Source organism: Lissotriton vulgaris, chromosome 4_1, assembly GCF_964263255.1.
Source record: "Lissotriton vulgaris chromosome 4_1, aLisVul1.2, whole genome shotgun sequence".
Lineage (NCBI taxonomy): Eukaryota > Metazoa > Chordata > Amphibia > Caudata > Salamandridae > Lissotriton > Lissotriton vulgaris.
In genome coordinates, this window is record NC_141691.1 from 380,425,221 (window position 1) to 380,448,061 (window position 22,841).

Here is a 22,841-nt window from a genome sequence, read left to right on the forward strand (position 1 = left end):
CAGAGACAGGGAACGATACACGTGAAGCAGTCTTCCACGGGGGCCGGGTAGGCTCACCACAGAAGGCCACCTGGTAAATCTATATTGCTGGAATTTGTCATTTGCCAGTGAGCACCGGGCTCGGTGCTACTCGCTGAGACATTTTTAATGTTTGTATGTGTTTGTTTGTTGTGTCCCACCACTCGCTACAGGTACAATAAGGGAAGACTATGAAAGGTGCATGTTAAACGCTGACCCACCAAGAAACCCTGAAGAAATCACTGTAAGGCAAAGTGATGAAACATGTCGGTTGACTTTTAATCAGAGTGAGCTAACAGCACAGAATAAAGTCATGAGTTGCCAGTTAGTCTTACTCTTTTTATAGTGGTATATTTGTTGTTTTTTCACTTAATTGGGCACGGATATATCACACCGGGTCTCAGCACTCACAACACCTCACGGTTGCTTGACCTATATGCACTTTCTTTATGTTTGTTTTTCTCCCATTTCTTTAAGGTTGACAGTAGCCGATGATGAGAAGTGAGGAATCAGGCGAGTACCAGTCTGATACAATCCTCTCCTTGGTGTTGCTTCCGTGAGGCACTGTCAACCTCCCCTCCCCTTTTTTTCACGTATGGAAGGGAGGACATATATGTAGCTCTGTGGTGGTACCGATATACAAACACACGTCTCTGCATATACTATATCAAAACGAGGTATAGTGTTCACAGAGTCCAGTGGTACCCCAAAGGTACGCAGAGGTAAAAGTAGATAACACCTTACTCTTGATTTGTGGTAGTGTGGGTGAGCAGTAAGGCTTTATCAGAGGGTAGTGAAAAGCATTTGATGTGCACACTCAGGCAAGAAATTATGTCGCACACTCAAAGACTGAACTAAGACCAATATGTTTGTATCAAAAATATTATTTAGTTACTTAATTTCTAGAACCAAGCCAATCCTGGTGCAGGTAAGTGAAATAATACTTAGCAAAATCTTAAGCAGTGATTTATAGTTGAATGCAGGCTCAAATGCAGTTGGTTGAATTACAGGTAAGTCAACAGTTCGAAATTACTTTTTAGTTACTTTACAGATTACTGTACACATTACTTTTTAGATTACTTTTTAACTTACTTTTGCTAATCAGTATGATATGCCTAGATATCACACTGAGACATTTCTTAGACAAAAGTTAAGTAATTCACTTTTAGTACATTTGCGGTTTTTCAATGTTTCATATAAACCAACTCCGCACTTGGAAGAATTTTCAAGGAAAAGCAATCAAAGCAATACTATGGAAGGAAATAAAGTTAACGGTTTGCAGGTAAGTGCTTATTTGTGGGAGTTGGTATTCTGTTAGAACCAGAGTTCCTCCCTTGGTCCAGGATGGACTCTTGAAACCCCCTCAGTGGCACTAGGGCGGCCGGGTGCAGAGTGCTGAGGCCAAATGTTATCCAATGGGGGATAGGGGACCTCCAGTTGGTGGCTACTCACAAGCTGGCCACAAGGTTGTGGGAGCAAAGCTCCTGGTGTTAGGCTCGGGGCAAAGGGGGATCCGAGTTAGCACACATGGTGCACCCGCAGCGGCGCCGGGGCGGCTGGGTGCAGGGTGCTGTTTTGGCATTGGTTACCCTGTGGTTTTCAATGGCAGTTGCTAGTTTTGGATTACTGCTGCAGGCCAGTCCAGGAAGACAGTCAAAATGTTCAAAAGTAGCTCTACCTAATGTTTACAAAGATTGAAATTAAGTCATAGAATGAGTTTGTCAGCTGAAAAATGTGTCAAAACAAAGTAAAAAAATGATCATGAATCGATTCTTTTAGTCAGCATTTATTTTGGTTCTGCTAATTTAATCAGAAAAAACAATAGATACATGGATACATTCTTTATACAATCAAATATGTACAAAAGCGCTTGTGGCCCAAATGATAATGATCACCTTGGACTTCCTCTCATACAATCCATTCATACATGCTCACTCTCCAATCAAACACATTTGAACAGTGAAAGCACACTAAATCATTCATCAACGTTTAAACCTATTAATGATACAAGGTCTCTCTATATATGCAAAGTAGAAAAGTAATTTTACATGAATCCAATCGAAAATGCATAAATAATTTAATGTAATAAAGAAAACTGTGCAGATAGCAATAATTCTATCATTAAATTAATTAGAGAGGGCTTTTTTTAGTAGTAAATCCACATAGATTGTTCTTAACATGCATCATACACTAATAAACATACATATGGGACACACAAAAAAAAACTGAAAGCGCTGATGCGCGTTTCGGTGTTGCCACCCCCTGTCTGGGATGTCACCTTCTTCAGGGCGTAAGAACACAGTCAAATCAAGAGTCCATGGGGCCTGAAAGTAGTGTACATGTTAACCCAACCACATGATGGGTTAATGTGACCACAGCTTCTCACAAGTGATAACATCTTGAAAGGGAGGTCCCGAGTTCTAAAAAGGGATAGAATTAAGTACTCCAATGGTCGAAGTTACAGGAGAGACACAACTGTGGCTTGCGAGGATTAACAGGTATGAATCCAAATCAGATATTCCGATAGTTAAATGTGAAATATTTGTAAACACACGGCTAAGAGTAAAACCATCCGCAGTGTCCGCACGGTGAAAGTAGGAGTGGTATCTCGGGAAGACCCGCTGTTTGAATATGGCGTGGCTCTCCTTTGTGGCAGGAAGAATAAATCACCAGCTGGATAAGAGACGTGAAGATGAAACGGGACGGCTGCCTGATACAGCAGTTGCTGTGTTTCAGTCCAGGAAGACTTCCGGGAGGAACCAACAGCTGGGCGGGTATGTTGGAGGGCTCAGTGATGTATGTTTACCATGGGTTCTCTTCTCCAGGGCGGCTGGATGCAGGGTGGTCTTTTGAGGTCTGATTTCACCTTACTGGTCCACTCGCAGTGGGGAACGGGGTCTCCGTGCAGAGGCTGAAGGCAACATCGGAGAGTCCTGGAGGGGTCAAGTCACAGTGGACTCCAGTTGCTGCCGGTAACCATGTCGTCCTTCTAAACTTTCCGCTTCGTACAAATTCCATAGTTGGGATCGAATTATTCTTCTCTCCAACTGTGAATGCAACTCCAGGATTTCATGATTTCTGTTGTCTATCAAGCATATGGATGGTATTTGAATACTTGCAATATACCGTAGAACTGAAGCCTTGATTGGATATTATTCCGTCTCCATGTGACTCTAGTACCCGAACGACAGATATTAAATATTGCGTGCCATAGTGATTAATCCACTTCTAATTCTTAAGCCCTGATGAAGTTCCTTTTGCACAAAGGAACGAAACTCGTTGGCTGTGTACCAGTTTTAAACGGCACTTTGAATAAAGAATGCTGACGGATTGCATTTGTTCACCTGAATGATTTTTTGGTGCACCTTCCTTTCATAACAGTGGCATCTGTCAATGGCGGATGCTGGGAATAGTTGTACCAAACCTCACAATATGAAACATTTGGGATTTATGTGCTTAACCTTGGTAGGCCGTTGGTTGTTCTATTTTCTTGTAGACTCTGGAGGACATCGCAGGGATCAGTGTGCCACCTGGATTCGGGCTGTAGGCGTCAGATGCAGTGGTGGTTTCAGGCATCAGGTTCTTTGTCCTCAGCAGGCTCAGAGTCTGTCTTGGGAGTTTCTTTTAAACAGAGTTGCTGTTCACAGGAGATCCGGTCTTTGTTGAAGGCAATCAGTCGTCCCAGGGGTTCTGGAGGTCACTGGCTGCAGGACAAGGCAACCTTTGGTGCAGGATCTTTGGATACTGCAGGCGGGCTGGTAGGACTGGGGCCAAGTTAGTTCTTCTGTGCAATCTCTTCTGCTGGGCGTCTTCTTTCTTCCTTCTTCTTTGTAGGTTGCAGGAATTTATTTTCTTGCTTCAGGGCTGCCCCCTAAATACTGTATTTAGGGGGTGTTTTAGGGGTCTCGAGGTCAGTAGCCAATGGGCTACTGACCTTAGGGTGACTACAGCCTTGGTGTGCTCATCTCACGTGGGGGAGTGGGCACAATCCCTAATCCTGATTGTCCACTGTGAGGAGCAAGATAATATTGAGGAGGCTCCCTCGACAACTACAGGGCCCTTACCCAGTCTGAGGGAACCCATAGTCGAACAAGGGGAACGAGCTCATACTGTTACACCATCGATGAGTCTATGTGACACGGGCACTCCCCCTCCTCCTATCCCGAATCTCAGACCACCCTCTCTAAAGATATTATCCTGGAACGTGGCTGGCCTGGGGAATAAATTGAATTGCCCGGACTGGAGTTCATTTATTGAGGGCAAAGACATATGCTTGTTCCAAGAAACCTGGGCGAGAGAGGATGTCTCCCGCTCAGGTTTCGCGACATTCTCCATTCCTGCGAAGTGGGGGGCAAGGGGCGTCCTCAGGAGGTCTTGCAACCTGGGTGGCTGTCGACCTGGGTTGTGAGGCCATATCACTTCCCACAGCTTCAGAGGATATTCTCCGTGTTTTGTTGGAGTGGCCGAACTCGAGTAGACTCGTTGTGGTAAACGTCTACTCTAGGCCGGTAAGCATTACACAAGAGTCACGCACCATTGAGGAACTCTCATTCTTCCTCAGTGATATTCCCCAGGGCACACCCTTCATGATAGGAGGGGATCTGAAATGCCACTTTGAGCCCCTCTCAGGTTTATTGGATGGACTATCTCAGGAGGAGGATGCAGCGTGGTCTGTACCCCTTACGGTAGCCTCCTCGCCTAGAGCTTGGACTCCTCTAGCTGTCCAAATTACTGCTATAACCCTGAAACGCGGTGTGCGTGCCTGTAACGGACGTATAAATTCCGACATCCCCCTTAAATGCACATACAACAGAGTGGGCAGGGAGTCAAGACTGGATTTTATTCTGGTCCAACTCTCTCTGTGGTCGCACATTGACTTCCGGGTGATACCTAGGGCAGACAGCGACCACAATGCGCTCGAACTGAAATACGCCCTTCCCAGCCTAGAAGATAGAAGGGCGGCGGGAGATGCCCCCGCCCCAGGGCTAGCGCTGACGAATAAAAGACGGAGAGTGAGGTGGGAGAAGCTAGCCTCGAACTCAGAGAAGGTTTCAGGGCTTTATTCCCGGGTCATCCCAACATTAGAAAGGGTGTGTGCAATAATGGAGAATCCCTGCATTCTGGGCACACATAAGCAATTGTGGTTGGCGCATGAGGACCTCATCAAGTCTCTGGCTGAAGTCCTTTTCTCGACAGGGAAGAATGGGGGTGGTCGCTACAACCTCTCCACCTGCTGACCTCGATTAAGGAAGGTACAGACAGATCTGTGATACAGGCCAGGAGAAGGGACTACAAGCGCTTGATTACTCACGCCAATAGTGAATGGGAACAGGAGAAATGGGAAAACCTCACTATTTCACTAGCCTCTAAGGATTCTCGTAAATTCTGGCGTATTGTCAATAGGGGGTCCGAGGAGCTAGCCTCGGCTATCGAACCTAATATCTCAGCCAAGGCCTAGCAAGATCATTTCCAGTCCCTTTACAGTGTTAATGACGGGGCCCCTAACAAATCCCTACCTACCATTAGTGTACTACCAGAAGGGGACCCATTCACAGAGATGGAGGTACGAGCAGCCATTGCAAGGCTGACATCAGGCAAAGCGCCTGGATTGGACGGTTTACCGGGCGATTTATTTAAATAGGAGCCTGATGTATGGGCCCCTTACTTGGTGATGATAATCAACGCTGTCCTGAGGGGTATGGAGGTTCCCTGTACTTGGCTGGGCGCAGAGATTGTTCCCATATTTAAGAAGGGATCACCTCTGCTCCCAGCCAACTACAGGCCCATCAGCCTCATCAATGTACCCCAGAAAATATTTGGTAGGCTGATACTTGATCGCCTCCAAAATTGGATAGAGAAATTCGCCATCTTGAGTCCCTACCAGGCAGGATTCAGAAGGGGGGTCTCAACTACGGACCAGATATTTTGTCTGAATCTTCTGTTCTGGAAGATCGCGGTAATCGAGGGGGGCAGTTTGTACACGGTATTTGTGGACTTGCGAGCCGCCTTCGATTTAGTGCCAAGAGCCAGATTATGGACCGTGTTGGCGGAGCTGGGTATCCCGGCCGACATCTTGACCATTCTGATAAGATTACACCAGGGAAATTTTGCTTGTGTCAGGTGTGGTAAAAATGGGGCACTTTCTGGAAGATTCCCCGTTGACAGGGGGATGAGACAGGGTTGTGTGCTTGTTCTGCCTCTTTGTCAACGGGGTAATCGCCCACTTGACCAGGATGGGCGACATCGATGCTCCCAAGCTCAATGGCAGCAGGGTGCCCGCTATTATGTTTGCGGACGACACTCTGTTGTTGTCTAAGTCCCCCATGTGAATACAACGGGTCCTGGATGGGTTTTCGACTTTTTGTGTGGAGTGGGGGCTTGAGATCAATGCCTTGAAAACTAAATATATGATTCTCAACCCCCCCCTCCTCAACACGCCCCAATCCTACCATAGGCTCACTGAGACTAGAGAGGATTTTCACTTTCGAATACCTGGGGGTAACTATCAACCAAAACATGACCTGGGACACGCATCGGACCAGGGCCAACATGAAATTGGTCCAGTTAACGGGTGGCATTTGTAGGATGACAAGTAGGTCGACCTACAAACCTTTTGGTCCTGTTCTCCAAATCTATAAAAGGCAGGCAAGAGGGGCAGTTACATATGGAGGGGAACTGTGGGGTCATACACCTGCCCATAACCTGTTGACCACTGAAAACAAATTCATTAGGCAGCTGGCAGCCTTACCCCCAAGTACCCCGCTCCTCCCGTTGAGACTAGACCTGGGTCTCAGACCAATTACAGAAGAGCTGGGACTAAAACCAATAACCTTTTGGAGCCGAATCTGGAGCATGCCAGAACTTATGAATAACAGGACTGAGCTCCAAGAGATCCTACGCTTACCAAATGCAACACATATTCCATGGCTGAGATACATAAAACAAACATGCGAGAGCCTAGGAAGACCAGAATTATGGCTAGATCAGGGAAATGCATGTTGTAGGATCCCACGCAAACTCCTCTTGAGGGATTTTTATGAGCAAAAGCTACTTGCCTCAATAGGGAGTGCACGGGAGGGGTCTCTTACAAATCTGTTCATTAAATCTAAAGATTCATACCATCTAGAGCAGGTCCTCGATGGCATTAGTCCTGTTCTGACCAGAAAATTATTTATGCAGTGGCGATACGGTACACTCCCTCTTAGGGCTTTCACCAACCGTTGGGCCGAGCCTTCGCTTACAGAACAGTGCCCGGTATGCCAACACCACCAGGAAAATGATTTGCATATCATATTGTTCTGTAATGCTTATCAAAGATCTAGGAAGTATTGGCTTGTTCCACTTCTTAAAAACCTAGGTTTCAGGAACTACCTCCCAGCTACAGAATATTAAAGACGGAACTATCACCCTCGATTGTGTTTGCGGTGGCAACATTTTTAACAGCGATGTGGCACACCCGTACCCGCTACATAAAGTCAGATATAGACTCGCGATAAATGAAATGTACTGATGCCTTTTAAATGTAATGTACTGTAATTGATTTAACAGGCTAATTGTAATGCTTCTTAAATCCTGTTTTACTTGGTATCATTCTAAATTGATTTTAAATTGTCTATCTATTTTATGATCTAAATAGATCGAAATACAGATTGAAAGTGAAAAAAAAATGATTGGAGAGGGCCTGCCATCTGCAAGATGGTGGGCACTCAAGATAGTGGGGCTCACCTCGCCTCCCCTACATGAGGGGTGGGGCTGGTGGAGGTGGGCACACATTCAGAATGCTCTAATTTTCCCCACCTGTCTTCCAGCCGAAAAGGAGGAAAGACAGAAATGGAGCCTGCTCCTGTTAGCAGGAGAGGCTGGGGTTCGCATTACAAAGGCGGCAAGGCCTTTGAAGCTCCCCTGCCACAGATGGCTCTTCCTGACCTAAGGGAGGTGTGACTATCTTTGCCCAGGAAAGGCTTTGTTTCTGGGCTCAGGGAGCGAAAGCTCGTACACCGGGGGCCAGAAACATGTCTCGTGGTGGCAGGCTGGTCTGTACCAGTCAGGGAAACCACCAGAGGCTGATCGATTTTCAGTGGGCATCTCTAAGATGGCCTCTGAGTGCATTTTTTTAATTAAATCCCACACTGGCATCAGTGTGGGTTTAATGTGCTGAGAAGTTTGATTCCCAGTTTTCAGTAAAGCCATAATGGTGCTGTGGAGTTCATAATGACAAACTCCTAGCACCATATACTCTTAATGGCATTACTGCACTTACAATGTCTAAGAAATGGTCTAGACACTGTAGGGGTGCAGGGCTCATGCACCTTTACCACTGGTATATAGTGCACCCAGCTGGAGGGGTGGCTGACCTATGCCAGGGCAGTGGGGTGTAGGCATGGCACATAGAGATGTGTGCAATGTTGACTCATCACTTTGCTCTGCACCAAAACACACAGCCTGCATTGGCAGTGTTTGTGTGTAAAGGTACCCAGAAAAACAACTTGTATCAACCAGGATCGCCCAAAAACTGCTCAAATTTTGAAAGAAAAGTTTAAGACTCACCTATTTAAAGAACACTATGCATTAACCATCTACAACCCAGCTTCATTTCCTCTTGCTCGCTGATTTTATGTCCATTTTTGGCCATGTACAGTGCTCCTTTGCCTTTTGCATAAGCACATACATATATCAGGAGATTTTATTTCAATACACAAAGATGAGATGCAAAATTCATAAAGAGGCACCCAACAGTTCTTAATTTAATTTTTTTTTTGGTAGACAAACCGGTTCAAGGACAGAAGAAGTAAAATCCCAATTTTTTCCATTTGCAATTACAAATGCAAACAAACTACAGGTCAAATTTACACCAAAACAAAAAGAATGACCTACTTGTTGCTAATTTAAAATTTGGCATAAACTCAGAAGTCATTACCGTTGTGGAAGCAACAATTAATGTGCGAGTTTGAACAGGGGCGGCAGCACTGACACCATCCCTGAAACTTTTGTTCCCTTCACCAATGTGCACAACATTTTAAAGGATGAGCGTGAGAAGTTTGGACTACATTTTTGCATGCATTTTTGTCAATTCTTCAAACAGTTAATAACCATTCTTCTAATAAAAGTCTTCAGTTTGGCTTGGTGGAGCACCTTCAGTGGGTTCGTTCACAGAAGGGTAAAAAACAAGGCAAGACCGAGCATCTTTTTCAAATCATGTGGCGGACTTTCATTACAATAAATCAAACCCCAGTGTACTTTATCCTTTCAGAAAATACTTAGTAGAAGATTGATAGGGGTTAACAATCTAAATCTATGTTACCTTTCAGAGCAACAACGTGAAACTACCCTGTACTGAAGGTGTAAATAGAGGTTAAGACTTTGTAGATGCACACTAATTTGCAAGTTTGAAGCAACCACAACAAACACTTAAATCTATAATTAATAAAAAAACTCACTGTGAAAATTCTTCTTCCGCTACGGTCAAATGCAACACAATAAACGGCCGACAAATGTCCCAAAATTCTTTTGTGCATCTTCATGTGCTGATAGGCGGATGTTGGGAATAGATGGCTGAAACGGCCATATCCAGTTAACTGCCTTGCAGATGTGACATTTACTAAGAAAAAATAATTGCAATAAATCTCTAAAACACATGAACCAACAGAGGTAAAATTAGTCTAGATACACTGTATCAGATGCTTGCACTTGCACAGGAGAGGTGTAACCATTCACAATGAGGTTACAACAAGTTATTAAATGAAACTTACTTTGTACAAATAATTTTAAACAGCAAAAAAGGACAATATGTTGCATATTTAGATGCACAGTAAGACCAACACACACACACACACATATATATATATATATATATATATATATATATATATATATATATATATATACACACACACACACACAGACACACCCGAGCACGCACACACAAAACACACACACACACACACACACACACACACTGGCAAAACCAGTAGGTTTCAGCTTTAAAAGGCCGAGCAATCGGCTCTACCAAGCATGTTGTCACGGTTATGTGGACACATGTATCAAGGCACATGCATGACCGGCATCTTGAAGTGTGTCTTCTTTCTTAGAAAATCCATTCCAAGATGGCAGCTACCTTGTAGTGTAGTTCCTATATTCCCAATAGGCTTTGCGCATTGGAATAATATATACTATAGTTTAGACGTAGGACTGAGGTCGACTAGGTCTCTATCGAATATATTAGACTTAATTGTGAGTGCCAGCTAGCTCAGAGGTCACTAGAAACTTTCTCGAATTCACAAGAAGGGATTCGTTTCTGACAACCGCATAAGCATGACAACTTTGTTTCCCAAGAATAAGAAATCAATCTCCAGAGTCGCAGAAACAATAGATAGCTATTTTACTCAGTCAATCGTGCATGCTTCGTTTCACCAGAGGTGCTGAGAAAATAGACAAACGGGCGTTTTCAATAAAAAGTTTTTATTGAACAGTCTTCTTTCTCAAGCATAAGAAATGTACTGCTACAATCGTAATACTGGTTATAAAGTACAAGGTATATAATACGATAAGTATTATAAAATAGTACTGTAAAAGCATGATATGGTTTCTAAGCCATAAAATACATTCAGTGATAAAATAATGACTAAAAGTACTTAGCGGGTGCTTCTAAAATACGACTACCGGTGTACCTAACCTAAGTCTAGTACAAGGGAAGAAGTAAGTGAGGTGTAGCTTAAGTTTTGTATTCTTTGCCAAGAATCTATTCCAAGAATTCTCTAAGGGTCTAATCGGCTCCGTGCCTTGGTTTAGAATGAAGGAGGTCTTGTATCTCTCTCTCAGGACTCTATTTCCCAGCAACCCGCAAGGGTAGCCTGGAAACACTGGAGCTGGATTTCTCGGCAAGAGAAAAGACAACGTCTCTCAGTGCGTCAGCTGGAGGGTCGGCTTCCTTCGGCACTTACTGCTGCAGGGCGCGCCGGGCAAGTAGATAGTCGAACTGCTCCAAACCACCGTGTGTTTGTCTGGACAAATGTAGGCATATTTATACCTTGAAGGTGCCGAGTTTGACGTATGATTGGACATAATAACGTCATCAAAGACTCCGTTCTTCGAAAACTCCATGATTTCCTAGATAAATTAATATTCAGGCAAGGGGAAGTCCCTAGTTGCTGAAGGCGGGTTTTTCCAAGAAATCGTTGTGGATTCTCGGAACAAAGTGGAAGTAGCCATGTCTTATTTGGGCTGCATAGGCTCAGTCTAAATAAGGGTATGATATCTATGCCTATATAAGGATCGGGTGATTTATACCTATAGATGGGCATGAATCGGGAAAATTACACTAGGGTCCTAGATTCGTACATAATACCCACTCCACGATATTAAGTTCAATAAGATAAAATGTATAAGCACTGAACATATCGAAGGCAAGTGTTTACAATCCCACCCAAAATACAAATTGTATTTTGAAAAACGGTTGTTCACATGAAATGAGTATAAATTGCATTAAAAGCAGGTCTCAATAGATATGAAGCATATTATGAGATCCTACATTCTAACCTTTATCAAATATGAAATTGGATTCATGAAATGTCTCTTAAGGTACAGAAAAAAGGTCGAGACCATCCCATAGCATAATATTCAAACCCGTTTCGTTTTAGGACAAGTTCAAATATTGTCATTTAGGAAGTTTTTCAAAAGAAATCTTGTTCTCTAAGAATAGTTCTACTTTAAGCAGATTACTCTGTGCCAAAAGTTCTATTTTGGAAAAAGTTCAAATTGTTAGACTGTTTGTTTTGAAAAAACGAAGGCCGAATTTCAGAGTTCAGGGAACGCTGTGTGCATGAATCAAAAGTTATTCTTGTGTTGGGAAAAAACATCAGATCGTCTAGGCTGGCAAAGAAACCGTCTACCATAGTAGGTGAAAGTGGAACCACTTCAGTTAGCAGGTCAAATGTGCAGAGATGAGGATCATCGCCGTCAGCGTTTGATGCATTAGCAATGTCCGCAGTAGGTGGTACCTGTGTGCCTGTAGTGTCACGTATCTCACCCTCAATTAGACTGGTCAGTGAGACCTCAATGAATGCAGTCATCAGAATTGGCAGCCGTTGGGGGCAACACGGTGCATGAGTCGTTACCGGACCTAGCAAGGCGTCAACATCCGATGGCAGGACTGATAGAAGTGTAAGACAAATGTCCAACACGCATTCCTCTCCACAAAGCAGGCCTCGTAGAACAGGTAAGATGCAATCTTGCCAGATTGGTCTGAACGAAAGGAACCAAGTGGTGTTCAGACCTCTTAAACGATCCAAGCCAAGAATCTGTGTAATGCGTTCACGATACCTCATGGCAAGGAGAGCTTGTTCCATGGTAGTCTCAGTATCGCTGGTGACTGGATTTGCCATATCGGAGCCGGAGGAATAAAAATAGAATTCCTGCTACGAGTCCCAAAATGAGAGGCAGGCCGCCGAACACAGAGTGCACGAAATTTGGAAAAATGCTAAAGACTGCTTCAAATGGTGATAACAGTCCCGAAAAAAAGTCTTAAATACATGTGCGATGCCGCTGGTATCAGACATGTTTAAGATTTGACTTAACATTTCCGCGAAATGTACTGGGCAATGTGTTGATAATAATGCATGCTTCTCTGCAGAAGTTCTTGCAACCTGCAGATCATACGTTCCTCTGGACGAGGTCAGTGGCACAGTTTTTTGCAAAAGAATGGCTTTAATTCTGCTTAAATTATCAATTCGTATATAAGAGATATTCAGTGAAGGCTATAACGCCGTCTCCCTGTCTGTCTTTCTCTTTGGATACAATACTTGCATACAACAAGTGACCCGGGATGACACACTAACTAGAAACGCTTTTCCTGGCAACATGCCACAACAGCTGTGGTCATTGAGCATAACGTAGCTGCCATTGGATAGCTGCCGGAAAATGTGTTCTATCACTGTGGAGGGCGTACCGTTCAGGTGGCAAGAGAGGTTATTTGCAAAACCTTCGCAGGCTCTGTGTAAATTAATACCCTGGCACAAAAGTGTACCACTTAGTGAGTTCTTACAATTTTTTTCCACTAAGGAATACCGCTTTTCCCCCATTCCAACATTTGTGTGTGTAAGGTAAAGCCCAGGTTGACTTAATTTATTATTTCCCCAACCTTTCATACAGGCCCGCTGGTATATGCTGTAGACAATACTGAAATTGGAAAATCGTCACTGGTATCGTGATGGTGCCATGTATTATCCATTCAACAACAGGCTTCTCAGAAACTGTCAATGGTAATCTTTCCAGTTTTTCAGTGCTCAGCACCGTATAGTCTGCTCCTCTTTGTGCCAAAGAGATTTGTTTATCTGTAAGGTTAAATACAGCAAACAATGAAGTTGTGTTGATTAGACGCCATGGCACGTAGCCTGAACGAAGATTTTGTAACGTCCAGCCTAGCTGCATTATAGAATGTAATTGAGACTGACCTGTTCTATTATGTCAATTGCAGAGGATACAATGCTGTACAAAGAATATATTCTGGAGGACAGAGTCGTTCACCCATTGTCCACTACATAGAGAGCTTTCTCTAAATTAATACGATCAATTTCTCGTTATTCTTTCTGCAGTTTCCATTTGCGTTACATTTTCCAAGCTTCGTTGTATGCAGCGTATATACCGGCGTATATGAAACGTTTTTGACGTGGTTTATGCGGCCCCATTAAGAAATCTCGCAAATCATTTCCTTCTTTAAGTAAAGATAAGTGTTGTTTGATTTCTGGAAGTGTAGATTTCTGTAGCCACTCAAGGCATAGCTTTCCTACACTGTAAGTAGTTACTATCCCTGGATGTTTTCTCTGGGAGTATCTTGGATCTGGCCTATTCACTGTGAACCCTTGCGTTTTGTTCAGGAATCTATCTTGACAGTTATTCGTGTCTGTGGGCCAGATTAACCATTTTTTCCAATCAGGATTAGTTCTGTTTTGTTTCAAAATATAGGGTATGTCCATCTCCTCTTCTGCAGTATCATTACTGTCAGATGTGGGTTTAGGTATAGACGGTTTATTTAAATCTTATCTTAGCCAGGCCAAGACAAGAAGTTTGTTGAACAGTGTCATTTAAAAACATAATTTGTTCTGGTATAATGCAGAATCTGAACAGGGCTTCTGAACCTTGCACCTGCCAGTCTTTTGTGCCCCAGACAGATTTTATCTCAATGTTGTCTTTCCAAAAGTCAAAACCTAATGTAGACAGCTGAGCATAAAAGTTTGCAGAATAAATTTGTTTTGTATTGGTCAACATTGTTCTCCTTCCTGTTTAATTCATATTTTCATAATAAAACGTTGCTGGATTTGTAACATTAAACCCTGAGAAGAACGGAAACGTTACATAAAATGTTTTTGAGCTACCCTTTGGTGGGGTTGGACAATGTTCCCATTGATTATAAGTAAAAATATTACTAGGGCTTGCAGATTTATGCAAATAATGGTAACCATAATGATTAAAACAATACATTTGTTCATAATCTGATGAACCTTCTAAGTATTCATGTTCTGTGAATTTAGCAGACGTTTCTAAGTCTGTCTTCATGTTGTTAACAGTTTCAAAGTCCCAATCATCACTAAATGAGCTGGGTGATACAAAGTCACTCAAAGAAACCTTGAACTGGTGTCGAATCTTCAGCAATTCCACCGGGCCATATATGTCATAATCAGTTCTATCCCATGCTATACCACCAGGAATAGGAACGGCTGTGATGTTTACTGATGACATGTCTCTTCTTTCACGATGAGATGATTTGTGAGGCTTCAGGAGCAAGCTGATTTTCTTACTTGCTGTGTCCATTGTACTGTATTTTCCATCTATCATTTTTCCCAAGCTTAAAACAAGAATGAGCCAGAGCAGGAGGAAAGGTACGCCTAACACAATCCAAAATTCAATCCATGGTGAAACCAGATATGTTTTTTCAATTTGAAGAAAGAGTTCTGTTATTTTTTCTTTGAAAGTTTTAGTTGCTGGAGTATTTTCAGGTTCACTGGGATCCTCAGAAAATGTATCAAAGTTGATGAAATAGCCAGAGGCAGTTCTGTCAGCCGGTTCCTGAAGCGACGGTGCTTCCTGTCAGTTACAACATCATCGTCTCCTCACAGCTGCACCATCTCCTTTGGATTCATCCGCTGCTTCTGTGCGAGTGAAGAGTTGGCCATCGGTTGTTTCACCGATAGCTTGGTTTCATCTGTTCAGTGGCAGTTTCTCAAGTAAGAGATTTTTATTCTTTATCTTCTGGAACTCGCATTCCTAAGCTGGTCGGATACTACTCCGGTGACACACACACCACTCAGTGTGTTACCTTTTCCTTCGGTGACATGCTCGCCATACCTTATTGTCACTGGTTCTATGAAATTATTGCGCTGGCACTCTAGTTCCTACGCTTGCCAGCTACTCCTCCGGTGACACGCACTCCAGTCAGCGTGTTACCTTTTCCTTCGGTGACAGGGTCACCATATCTCAGTGTCACCGGTTGTGTGGAATTATTGTGTGTGCATTCCTTCCTTGTGTTTCCCTGTCACTCTTATCAGGTGACACACATACCAATTACAGTGCTACTTTTGCTCACTAGGATACGCATTCCCTTTACATTCTTGTTATTGACAAACTCAGTCATCAGTGATACACTCACCTCTTAGTGCCATTGAAGATTCTTAGGGCTCCTCTCCTTTCTCATTCTGGTGGAAGTTCCTCTACAAGTTATGTTCCGTACTGTGTGTCATCCTGCTACGATGATACGCACATCATCTACATAAGCGCACCTCCTCCCTGGCATTGGGTCCGCTCCTGTTCACCCAGTTCAACCACCTCAACCCACTTGCACTTTTTGGGTCTGCGAGTACCCGTTTATCCCTTGGTGATGCTACAATAGCACCTCTTCTCCAGTATGGGCACCCCTGGTATTAGTCAACCACCATCCTTCCTAAATGATGGTGGAGAAGCAGAAATTCACTGGAAAGATTGGACCAAGTTAGTTGAATCATATTTAATTGCCCCGGAGGGGTATGGGGGGACTTTAGGCAGTGCGCAAACAACACATTCTTTTGCCTAATTTGTGAGTCCATGGTCGCAAAGTGTACGAAACACTGCTAGAACCAGATCTCGAAGAAGATGATGACTCAGATGTGTATGACATCACACTCATGAAATTAGAAACATTATACAGTTAAATGACAGGTAGCTGTAGGCTGCTGACGTGGAATGTGTGGGGTCTCAACTCTCCGAAGAAGGTGCGGCAAGTGCTGGCATATCTTAATAGACACCAGATACAAATTGCCCTATTGCAAGAAACGCACCTGACCACATACACTGAGTGGGGTTAGCGCGTAGGTGGGCAGGCTTCCGTCTGACTGCATCGTATTCATCGTATGCAAGGGGTGTGTTGATCATGGTCAAAAAAGGGGTGGAGTTCACGCCACTACACACGTACTCGGATGAGGAGGGGAGATGTGCGATGGTGTGTGGCAAGCTTCATGGTGCACTGATTTCTATTGTTAATATGTATGGACCGATAGCAGATGACCCGGCATGTGTAGACCGCATATGTGGGAAGCTGCGTGAATGGCCGATCTCTCCAGTGGTGTGTAGTGAGGGGATCTAAATACGTATCTGAATGTGACGCTGGATAAATCTAGTCCCATCTCTCATCGTACCCCCAGGGTGGCTAAGTGTGTAGTAAGGGCCATGGAGGAATTTGGACTATATGATGTGTGGAGGGAAAGGAACCCGCAGGTCAGAGAGGGTATGCATTCGACTCCTGTGCATGGAAGTTGGTCGCGGCTGGATTACTGGCTGATTGGAGGTGAGGTCATGGACTGGGTGCTAGAAGTGAAACCTATGGCCCGTACGTTATCGGACACAGTCCGGTGATACTGGAGGTGGCTATCCCAGGGACGGTGAGGAGACCTTTCACATGGAGGCTGCGCTCTGAAGCACTGCTTGATCCGATATATGAATCAACTGTGCGTGAGGCCATAGAGCAGTACTTTGCATTAAACAAAGGATCAGTGGAGGAGCCCTCTACATTGTGGGAGGCCTTCAAGGTCACAATCAGGGGAGTCTGCATAGGGACAGCAGTGGGCATCCTTAAAGACATACGCACTCAACTCCAAAACACTGAAAGTAGATTACGTGAGCTGGAGAGGGAGTATTCGGTCAATCCAGAGGCGGGAATACTAGCCCGTATACAGGACTTAGCTGACACAGAAATAAAGTATATCTTCAGAAGATATGCAGCGCGACGTTACGGAGAAGCGGGTCTGCCAGGACACATACTAGCGCTCAAAATTAGGGAGAGAATGGAACAACCTTCAGTGGACAGGATAGTGGATGACTTGAGAAGCGAACACTACAGGCCGGAAGATATTGTTGAACAATTCCGCTGCTTCTACGCAGACCTTTATAAATCACACAGTGCTGCAACCGAACAGGAATTTGACGCGTATTTAGAGGGCATTGCCTGTGCATGGCTCTCTGATGTACAGTGGAAATATCTATGTCTACCCAAAGATGTGCAAGACATTAAAATGGCGATAGCGACGTTATCCAATGGAAAAGCGCCCGGTCCAGATGGGCTTACAGTTGAATTCTATAAGAAATATCCTGATTTACTCGCTCCTTTCCTCCTCGAGATGTACGCCGAGGCGTATGAGAATGGAGTGCTACCTCCCTCTCTGAGAGAGGCTTTGGTCATCACGCTTCTTAAAAAAGATAAGCCGCCGGAGAGCAGCGAGTCCTACCGTCCGTTGTCCCGTATCAACATTGACGCCCAGATTTTGGTGAAGATATTGGCAACCAAATTGCAGCCGCTGTTACAGGGGCTGGTACTACCTGATCAGGCGGGGTTCATCCCGGAAAGATCCACTTCCCACAATCTTCGCACGATTTTCTCTATGTTCCATGTGTTAGACCCTAATTTGGAAGCGGCAGCCGTGTTACTCAACGCGGCCAAGGCATTCGACTCCGTAGAATGGGTGTACATGCACCGTGTGTTGTGGCGCATGGGTTTTCCCCGCTTTTCTCACAGTGGATCAAAGTACTGTACGCGGCACCTAAGGCGCGGGTGCGGGTTGGGGGGCTAACGTCCAAGTTGTTTAACATCGAGAGAGGCACAAGGCAGGGCTTTCCACTGTCGCCATTGTTGTTTGCGATAGTTCTAGAACCACTGGCTTGCGTGATCCGTCAAAGGCACAGAGAAACAGCGCTTACCTTTTATTATTGCCCAGTGGCAATCTCACTATATGCCACTGACATGGTACTATTTGTGCGGGTGTGCGGGAGCCGGCCACATACTTAGCGCAACTGCTACGAGAATATGTCCGCTTTGGCTATATATCGGGACTTCACATAAATTGGGGAAAATCGTATATAATTCCGCTGACCGAGCGCACTGCTAGACCCACCGTAGAATTCCCACTGATGTGGACTGCTGACCCTATCAAATATCTAGGGGTCTGTATCCACCGTGACCCGAATGTGGTGGTTCGGGAAAATTATGGCAGGGCATGCTCGAAGTTGACGGACTGGGTGGACATCTGGATTACGCTGCCACTAACTTTGGCAGACCGAATCGTGTTAATTAAGATGATCGTGCTGCCACGGTTCCTCTATCTCTTTGTGAACATACCGGTGGTACTCACAAAGACTTTTTTCAAGACTCTCCGGAGCCATCTGCTTAGGCTGGTATGGGGGGGCAAGGCGGCGGGAGTGCAGTGGTCTGTCCTGACGGAAGGATATGATAGGGGGCTTCGCAGCTCCAGATTTTTACGCTTACTATTTGAGCGCGCAGGCCCAATATGCTTACTACTGGTTCAGGCCACACGATTTCACCCCACATGTTGCCGTTGAGGAGGGCGATGCTACCCCGATCCCGCTTCATAGCATCATTACCCATGCTGCAATGGCACCCCTAAGTCTGAAATAAATGCAGTAGATGCTACAATCACAGCTTGGAATAACGTGGGGGGCCTGGCACGGAAGCTGCCGTTGTATACCTCACAGATGCGTCTGAAATACCATTTGGCACGGTCAGTTCCACATGAGGGCCCCTCTATGAGGTTGCTACGGGAAGCCGGAATTAGCCACATGAAGGACATCTACCCGCTGGGTTCGATTATAGCACCTGAAGCGACGCAATGTCACTAACCAATCGCTCCTCTTTCGCTTTGCAATACATAGACTGCGCCAAGCTGCCCGGACGCATTATACCACGTATCCGCAGGAGCCCCCTGAGCTGCTGTCACTGCAGTTTGTGCTCTCCACTCCCACAAATAAAAAATTGGTGTCCAGACTGTACGCGTTGATAAAGGATGAAACTATTGAGACGCCTGATAAAAGTTGGGAAAGGTGGAATGACTGTTTGCTAACTCCAATCACAGCGGAGAATTGGAAACATGTGTGTGGTCTGACGGAGTAGCTAGGCATGAATGGTAACCTTCGGATCATTCATTTTAAGTATATACATCAAGTTTATTATACTCCGGTGCGGCTGCACAGATTTCGGTTACGCGAGACGGCATGTTGTGCTAGATGTGGGCAAGATGGGGCAGACTTTAAGCATCTGGCCTGGACTTGTCGGAAGGTGAGCGAATTCTAGAGCGCGATTGTGGACAGTATACGAGAGATGGTCGTTTTGGAGGTACGGTGTGACCCGTTGGTATGTCTACTTTGCTGTGTGCCGCATATCCGTAGAGTGGCTGGAATCTTTGTGAGGCTGGCGCTACTGTTGGCTTAGGGTGGCCATTACGTGGGGTGGTAGATCTAAGCCTACCCAGAAAGCTTGGCTGTCAGATCTAGTCTACTGTCGGGACTCACTCAATGCGTACGCAGAGGAGTTACCTGTCAGCTCAAGGCCGAGGGCTGAGGGACATCTGGGAACCCCTGAGATTATATTTACTCAGCAAGTCAGATGATGAGTCAGATGCATGAAAGCCCGGGAAGGGGAGACCCGTGCGGGCGCTGAGGTGGAGTATATAAGCATGCCGGTCACTACACAAAATACCTGTAGGGGTGGCCGACGGTAGACATATGACCTTGAGGTTCCAGGGATTGCCTTTTATTTTCTAATTTTTTTTCTTTTCTTTCTGTTTTTGTAATTTTGATGGACTATGAATATGGTAATGTCACAAGATCTAAGTGCACAGAACTACTGGTCCTAAAGCTCCTACTGAGGTTTGAGGAGTTGCAGATTTCATGTATAAGACTGCTTTGTTTGATAGGTAGTTGGGGAATATCGATGATTTACTGGACTTAAGTGCTCTTCATTAAGCTGCCTCTTGATTTCTGTTGTTATACGGTGCACATGATGTGATGTGAAGTTAAAATGTCCTTTTATTTTGGTCTTTTTCAAAAATATCAATACATTTTTTTTACACCATTAAAAAATGTTTTTTTAAAAATACAGCTAAGTTCATGAAAGAAATGAAAGTTACGGAAATAGTAGTTACTTCCATCCAAGCAGAAGATACTCATACCGAAGTGCTCAGAGTGCAAACCAAAGATGTACCTGCCAACAAATCCACAAAAGAAGATCAAGGTCTTCGATTCTTTAGATGTGGCAGCAGTAATCATTTGGCCAACAGTCCCCATTGCTCCGCTCAGGGCGTCACATGCAAGAAGTCTAACAGAAAAGGGCACTTTGCCAGAGTTTGTAGAGATGGGGACAATAGTACAGTAAAAAGGATTAATGTGTGATTTTGAGCAGGCCACAGGGCTGCGGCTTAACCAGAAAGTCCATGCTGGTTCACCTGCATCTCTCCAGGGAGTGCTTCGAGTGGCAGTCCACGATACCGCTCCGGAGGCTGTCCTTTAAGTATCTGTGAATTGGGATCACCCTCCTCCCCGAACTGGGCTGGTCCCTCAACGTGGCCCCCTTGGTTAAGAGGGCTAAGGAGGACCTCCTTAAATGGAGGGCGCTACTTCTGAACCCCCTGGGGAGGGTTGCTTTATTTAAAATGATGATCCTGCCCGGGTTCCTCTACGTCCTCCAGAGCACACCCTTCTGGTACTCCAGGGTCTGGTTCAAGGTAGTTGGACATCCTTATCACAAAGTTCCTCTGGAGTGGTGGAAGGGCCCGTGAGGCTTCGGCTGTCTCTCAGATCCCCTCTTACAACAGGGGCATGGAAATGACGCACCTATATCTGTATTTTCAAGCGGTACGTCTGCTAGTGATACATGACTGGTTCAATGGGGGCTGGTCGGACCCGGCCTAAAGGCTTGAACTGAGCGAAATGGGGATAACGGGTGTCCAAACCATGCTATACGGAGAACCTATGCCGTCCAGACTCCTTGTGGTGACGCGCTCAGTGCTTTTGGCATGGCGGGCCTAGCTCCGCCACACGGGGTGGTTGGGGAAGTTGACCCAGTGCACCCCCCTTTGGCAGGGAACCTGGCTTCAGGAAGTCAGCGAATTTACCGTACTCTAGTCCATAACACCTCCACATCGCTAGACAAGTTGAGGGATCAATTGGTGGAATGGGTGGGCCCTCTTGACGATATGGACTGGCACGACGCCCTTATGGCCCCCAGAATAGTTACTGTCTCGGCCACACTCAAGCTGATCCAGCTATACAACCTACATGATGCATACACCACCCCCCCCTCAGAGCCTACACCGAGCAGGGTTGCGCCCAGATGCGTCCTACACACGATGCCAGCATGCCCCAGCCGATTTCTTCCACATGGTTTGGTCATGCCCCCGCTTGGGGTAATTCTGGGGTTCCATCGAGGGGGAACTGACGGAGGTACTAGGCTGGGAGGTACCCCTTGATCCACGTCACACCTTGCTGGGAATCACTGATGGGCTGGATGGGGCCAGGTCTGACAATTTGTTGTACAACACAGCCATGATGGTGGCCAAGTGGGACATTGCGGCGGCCTGTATAAGCCCTAATCCTGGTTGTTAAATATTCCCTAGGACCCCCCCTCTCTTTTTTGTAATTATAAGCCCTAATCCACCAGCCCTGGAGAAGTGGCAAAAAGGGGTGGATTTGTGTGCGACCCAAGAGAAAGCCATGTATACAGCGAAGGGGCGTGCCAAGAAATACCGTAGAGTGTGGGGGAGATGGTTGGGGTGGTGGAAGGACCTGATTGACTGGAATCCTGATTGACTGGAATCCAATTTTTACTAGGGTTTTTAAAGAGACCGTGATTGGGGGTATAAAGATGAACTGCCTGTTTTTTTGGTTTTTTTTATATCTGTGATTTCCATGCTATGGCTGATTTCTTCTTCTTAGTTTTTAAAAATCAATAACATTTGTCTATCAAAAATGGTTAATGTGGAGACTGATCAACGCCAGAAATTTGTATTTCCGGTAAAAAGCTAAGGATACCCAATCGGTAGTGTTTTTTCTTTTAGATATGTTGTTATGGCATCATCTGGTCTAAAGAGCTCAATAGGGGAAGGGACACTTGTAGTCAAACCATCATCAAAGCTACACCCTTTTGCTGAAAAGTAGCCATCCTCGGCTCAGACGGGCAGGCTACTTTAGACCAGATTATGCCAATAAAACATATCTAAAAGAAAAAACACTACCGATTGGGTATTGTAGTTTAAATTTTTGGTTTTCATATCAATTAAAGTGACCAGATTCCGAGTCGCTCACAATTAGGAGTGGTAAAAGGAATCTATCTTTGTGGTCCTGACAAAAAGCTGTGGGGTAAAGGCTTGAAACATGTAGACTGACCGTGAGATACATACACAATAACATATGCCTCTCCATTGTCCCCTTTTTAAGAATATCAGCAAGAGGTCAGAATAAAATGTTGTGCTCCTACTTAGCAAGGTATTTTTTTTACTTCAGATAAGACCCTCCCA

The 22,841-nt window shown here is 44.9% G+C and overlaps 1 protein-coding gene across 2 annotated transcripts in view; it reads right to left on the reverse strand.

The window, feature by feature from the left end:
• Positions 1-22,841, reverse strand: part of BRWD3 (bromodomain and WD repeat domain containing 3) — a 1,253,402-nt gene that overhangs the window by 1,152,955 nt on the left and 77,606 nt on the right. For both annotated transcript variants that reach the window (XM_086918755.1, XM_086918756.1), the window contains one exon: positions 9,456-9,616. In XM_086918755.1, the coding sequence (XP_086774881.1) occupies positions 9,456-9,616 (161 nt within the window). The remainder of the gene's footprint in view (positions 1-9,455; positions 9,617-22,841) is intronic.